General features: G+C 31.4%; 1 protein-coding gene and 1 long non-coding RNA gene across 2 annotated transcripts; both read right to left on the bottom strand.

Moving 5' to 3' along the window:
- Nucleotides 1-283: 283 nt before the first annotated feature.
- LOC145017751 (uncharacterized) lies at nucleotides 284-2,467 on the bottom strand. The gene is made up of 3 exons (XR_013666650.1): nucleotides 2,347-2,467; nucleotides 2,198-2,256; nucleotides 284-878 (listed from the first exon to the last, which is right to left on the bottom strand). It is a non-coding gene; the product is annotated as an uncharacterized LOC145017751 (long non-coding RNA).
- A 659-nt stretch (nucleotides 2,468-3,126) lies between these two features.
- LOC145018312 (uncharacterized) lies at nucleotides 3,127-4,621 on the bottom strand. Its single transcript, XM_078976207.1, has 6 exons — nucleotides 4,398-4,621; nucleotides 4,130-4,328; nucleotides 3,785-3,867; nucleotides 3,578-3,702; nucleotides 3,366-3,472; nucleotides 3,127-3,292 (listed from the first exon to the last, which is right to left on the bottom strand). The coding sequence occupies exons 2-6, from the start codon at nucleotides 4,221-4,223 to the stop codon at nucleotides 3,138-3,140; spliced, it is 564 nt and encodes a 187-aa protein (XP_078832333.1). The 5' UTR covers nucleotides 4,224-4,328; nucleotides 4,398-4,621; the 3' UTR covers nucleotides 3,127-3,137.
- Nucleotides 4,622-5,792: the final 1,171 nt, after the last annotated feature.

Here is a 5,792-nt window from a genome sequence, read left to right as displayed (position 1 = left end):
AAGTTGAGTATTTATTTCCAAAAATGCGAAACTCCAGGGACAATATTTGAAAATTTCTGTTTTCTTCCCCAATTCGCATTCTACTGTGAAATACTTCGCATCTTCATTCTTACACCCTTCGCATCCCTTCGCATTAATCACCTTCGCATTTTAACCTAATTAATCAAATGCAAACCACAAAATTTTCATTACAGATGCGAACACAGTTTAGTTTTTGATATAAGTTGAAACAAAGTTATTTTCTTGCATTTAGCTAAAGTGAAAGTCTGAATGATATGATTCATATTGAAATGAAAGCGCATTGCTATTAAATTATTATCATCAAATTATTATATAATGTAGAAGTTCAAAATGCAGAAATCACAATTAATAGATAAAACTACAAGTTACGTTATTGCTTTTTTGTAAAGTGGACGAAAACTAAAATTGTATTTTTAATAAGCATTCTCATGCCTTTTTAAGAATACATGAAAAAGATAGACTATTGTTTTTACTCTTCAAAGCTAGCCCTTGTTTCATTTTTAACATCTGTCCACAACAAAAGTGCAGCCACACTATGCATCTTCTCATGTCTAATAGGAAGCTCGGACTCTGCATCATGTATGTTTAGCGACAGACTTAAGCTATCATGGATTGCATTATCGTCAAATACTAACCCTTCTTTGGAGACAGTGACAACATTTGGTTGTGTGAATGTTGTACCCCACGGTGAGCAGTAGCAACTCCTTTGGGTAGTTATTTCGGGCACCAAATTTTTATATCTAACAAATTTGTCTACTACCTTGACAAATTGTAACCATCTTCAAAAAGAGAACGGGAGATCAAAAGATAGTTTTCCCTCGTACCAGAGCCACTTTTGATGATGTTGTCTAACCTACCTATAAAAAGCATGACATGTGAAACCATGAGTCCAAAAGCGGGATCTAAAAAAATCATAATGATGTATGATTTACTAATTTAAACTGCCCAATAAGAATTATAAACAACAATAAGTCTTGATTCATGTTTGTTCCAACATTAGACATTTAGACTTTGTGGTCACAGGTTTACCAAATGGACTCCCACTCATTCAATCAGGAAGTTGTAACAGAGCAAACAACAATGTTAGTTATATCAGATTACAACTACAAACAACATAAGAAAAGGATAATAAGAATAAAGACCAATGTAATGGTCACAAAACATAACTTATATTTGGTTTCAGTGTCCTACTTTTTATTTATTTCTTTGTTTTTTATAAAAACAAATTTAAAGCATTATTTTATTTCTATGGTTAAAACAAAAATGTACCTGAGTCATTTTACCATTACGTCCTACATTCTTATTAACTTTTATTAGTATTAAAATAATTATATTATTATTAACATGTAGGCTCTACTCTACTCCACAACTCACCCGCCCACCTTGCAGCCATTCCCTTTCACCCCCTCCCTCATCTACAATCTATAAGAACATAAACAATTCATCCTAACCAACAACAACAAACATAATCAGCAGTCCATGTAGGATAACAAGTTTAAAAACTCAGAAATTGAAACTTGCGAATATAATGAAAATGACCTTGCAGAAAAGACGAAAAGAAACTTTCTAATATGAAGTGAAAAGGAATGTACAATAGTTGCAGAAGAAAACCTATCTTTATTCATATTAAATTAAAAAGAGATATTAGGGCAGAGGCTGAATTCAATATTATATTTTTATGAACCCTAAACCACTAACAAACCCGAGTTAGATACTCAGGTCCACTTCTTTCACAATCACCCATTGCTTAAGCGAGCAGAGACAGTAAATTTTAAAGCATAGGAAAATAACTGAAGGTTCTATAAATAACAAAAAAAAAAAAAAAAAGATTAGACAAAATACACGACTACAACACTTTCCTCACACAAAAGATTAAGATGAAAACATCTTTTAAACCCTAAAAAAAGACATACCAAAGCATTTACAAAGGGTGATGGTGAGTGGTTGTCAAGTAGTTACTTAGAAACATCAATGAGTATAAAAAAGTTCAGATTTGTTGTGTCAAGCTTGGTGATGGAGAGAAACCTAATAGCAATTTCAATAATGACTATTAAACAGAGAGGATTTGAATTTTGAATTTGATTTATGTGAAAAGAGATATGAAGGCTTGAAAATCAAAAAAATAAACTGAAAAGAAGGAGTGCAGAAGAGAGGGAACGAAGCATTCAGGTGTTACCTTGTCATCAGATTGCTCCTCTACAAAGGGGTTCACTTTGGAGCAAGAGTTTATTGATCCTATAAAAAAAAATAATCAATACAAAGTTAAAATGATCACCAACGAAACTCGAACAAAAGGTCTAAAAGAATTATATGAATGTTTCTTACCTTCGAATCGGAATCGAGAGTGAAAATCAGGGCCTGAAATCGGTACTGCTTCTAGAATCGTGGCAACTTATACAAAGCAAAACAAAAATTCAACACAATCCATGGTGAAAATCATTACACTACTTAACAAATCTAAACTTTTTAGCAAAATGTCGAAAATAAGAGATATAAATGATGCTTACTCGAAATCGCGGTCTGGATATGAACCAACCAACAGAGGCAATGGAAGTTACCAAGGTTCGACATGCGTGATGATGGCAGGATTGAGTGTCGGTGGTGGTGGAGTGAACGCGGGATCGTAAGGGTGGTGAGAGAAAGAGTTGAAATTCAAGTGAATGATGTCTATCGGTGGCGTTGATGGTGGCAGAGATATAAGGGTAGTGTTTCTTGTCTCGGCTTAAGGTAGAAGCAGGGCGGCAGAGGGGGTTGCGGCCACCGGTGGTGGTAACGGCAACGTCGGGAGGGTGGTAGTAACAGAGGCCTCAAGAGGGTTGTGGTAACGGATAGAAGAGATGTTGCTGGTGTGATGGTAGTTTGGAAGAAGGAGGAGTGAGCATCAATTCAAGAAATGGTCTTTTTTCAGTGACGACGATTGATTTAGGGTTTTGGTGAATTACTATCAATCCAGGAAAAACAGAGAAAAGAAATTCAGTAGCATATTTGTTATCAAAATTCAATCACATCTGTACAGTCGGAAATGTCCAATGCAAAATTGAAATCTCTCGCTTCAGAAGGAAGTGTGATAACAAAGGTGCCTTTATTTTATTCTTTAGGCTCAATTCCATATCGTTTTAGTAAACCAATGACCTACAAAACAAAAGCAAATCTTTTATTCTAAGTATTGAAAAATAAAATTGAATAAAAAATACTTGTACCATTGGTTTCAAAACCGGTTTCGTTTCTCGATCTTCAGCATGTCCCGTTATCACAACAATTTCCTTTCCAGCTGTTGTAAAGAATAAAAAATTAAACAAAAAGACATGAAAAGATATTAAATAAACTAATATTAATGATCATACTACGTAAATTGTTGAACAGCCACAAGTGAAGCTTCAAAAACCACATTGCCTCATATCTAAATTGTCCATGAAGATCAATCGTGATTTTGTTGGTAATTTCCATATTCCTGAATTGAAGGATTCATTAAAGAGGTCATTAAATTAGAAACATAGATTTAAAAAATAAAAAATAAAAATAAAAATAAAAAACCAGAAACATAATTTATAAAAACCTGTATAGTAGTAGCTTGAAGTAATTTTTCTCATCTTCGACCTCGATCTCCTTTCTTAAGTTCTCTGCTTCATCCATCTTTTGATTTCCAAGAAATAAACTTCCTTCGTTGTAATATTTAGAGGCCTGCATTAAGAGAAGATAGAAAAAAGGTGTACATAAAAAGGAGACAGAAAAAACTGAATATCGCTAAGATCAAAATTATTACCTCTTCGACCAAAGAATTGGCACGACGTTCAATTTGTTCTAAATCTTGAATAAGATCTCTCATTTCTAAATTTCTTCTGATATCTACAATAAAAATAATAGTTTTATTGATTCTTTCTATTAGGGATGAGAATTTGACCCGAAATCCTAAACCGAACCGAATTAGGCCCGAATAAGCAATTCGATTTGGTTTGTGGGTATCTATATTATGTTTATTCGGTCCACGTTATCCAAATAACACCTTATTTGGTTCTAAATACCCCAACCCAAATAAGAGCTTATTGGATTTTACATCCCTACTTTCTATTTTGCAATAAACAACAAAAATAATGTCAAGGATACTAACCTAGTGGGTTGACACCCACGTAAAGTTGGCCACATCGCAGTAATGCCTCTAAAACCGATTCCCAACTATTTGTCTGATCATCAACCCAGTCCATCTCATTATCAAAGTTGTAGTCTTTATATTTCAAGAAAAATGTGATTTCAAAAACGCCCGGTTTTTCTTCGATTTTGACATCTTTTGCAAATAAGTAATCACCGATCTGCAAAAAAAACATAGATAGTTAATTAATATATAATAATACTGTAAAATAAACAAAACAAAATTGTACCCCTTTATGGTTTGTAGTCCCCGAAATTATAGTTATTCTACGCAAGGCTGTTTATAAAAATAAAAACTTACATATTAGTAAAGATATAACAAGGTATCTAATAATAAACTAATGTATTACTTCTCATGTTAAATGCAATCCATAGATGAATATCTATAAGACAAATTGCATTATGTGTTGACTGGTCACTCAAATTGATTTTGATTGGGTTCTGACGATCTCTATGCCTGAAATATAAACATCATAGTTGTTAATAACTTTATTTTTTTGTATAACTAATTGGGAGATCCATGCATTACATTGGTTAATTTAAAAGAAAAAAATTAAATATAAAAAGTCAATATTTGAGAACTTTGAATTTATAAGAAAATAAGAAAAAAAATGAATTATTATAACTGAAATGTTTTTTATTTTTTAAATTTAAACAAATAATTTAAATAAATAAACATAAAAAACTACAGAGCTTTAATTTGAGAATTTTAAAATTTAAAGGTAAGTTTATTAATAAAATTGATATCAATTTATTACTATAATTATTGCAATTATTACATTAAAATATTATGTGAAATTTAATAAAATAGAAAAGCTCATAAAATGACATGTGGAAAAAAAAATTAATTTAAAATAACCACAAAATAACATTTGGCAAATTGAATGAGAATGTGACATGTGACGAAAAAAAAACAACCTTTTTTAGAGTAGATTAAAAATAAACTTAAAACTAACCTTAATTCAATCAATTTAAAACTCTCCAGTTTTTTGTTCCTTGCTAGATCCCTTTCTAGAGCTGGTCTCAATATCTCTTCCTACAAACAAACGTCATTTAAAAGTTAAAACTATCCACTTTTTGTTAAAAAAAATGCAATTTTTAACAAAAGAACTTTACTTTTCATAAAAAAAAAAAAAAAAAAAAAAAAAAAAAAAAAAACTACATGTTTAAATAAAAATAACAATATTAATAAAAAACTGCATTTTAATAGCTTTTATTTGTAAAAAAACAACAAAACAGCACCATTTATAACGTTAATGTTAGTGCATTCCCTGTACTTTAGAGTCAACAATAATGCTTACACCTTTTACTTTTGGTGTTACAGTGGGTTTTGAGCTATTTTCTGTAATGGTGATTATGTTCACCATACAATGAGGTAAATCTTTTCAATTTATGGCTCTTTAGATTGTCTTGCATATTCTTCTTAGGCAGGTTAGGGATTTATGGACATTGATCAGGTAGTGGAGGTCCTAGACACTAAAAAGAAATTCATATTAGCATTTATTCATGACAGAAAATACCTCTATAAACCAAATTGATCGACCCCATATGATAACTAATGATTGTATTAACGGAAATGAGAGAAATGAGCCACATAAAAATGGAAAATCCTTCAACTTCCATGG

Source organism: Lactuca saligna, chromosome 9 (assembly GCF_052625555.1).
Source record: "Lactuca saligna cultivar CGN05327 chromosome 9, ASM5262555v1, whole genome shotgun sequence".
Taxonomy (NCBI): Eukaryota; Viridiplantae; Streptophyta; class Magnoliopsida; order Asterales; family Asteraceae; genus Lactuca; species Lactuca saligna.
Note: the sequence above shows the minus strand (reverse complement) of the source record. Positions and strands in the feature narration are given on the sequence as shown.

Bases quoted from the DNA above. Each gene is read 5' to 3' on its own strand.
- LOC145018312 (XM_078976207.1), bottom strand. From the start codon at position 4,223: ATGGACTGGGTTGATGATCAGACAAATAGTTGGGAATCGGTTTTAGAG. The intron at 3,703-3,784 runs GTAATAATTTTG...CTCTTAATGCAG, and splicing joins CCAATTCTTTGGTCGAAGAG to GCCTCTAAATATTACAACGA. The intron at 3,293-3,365 runs GTATGATCATTA...TCTTTACAACAG, and splicing joins GCTGTTCAACAATTTACGTA to CTGGAAAGGAAATTGTTGTG.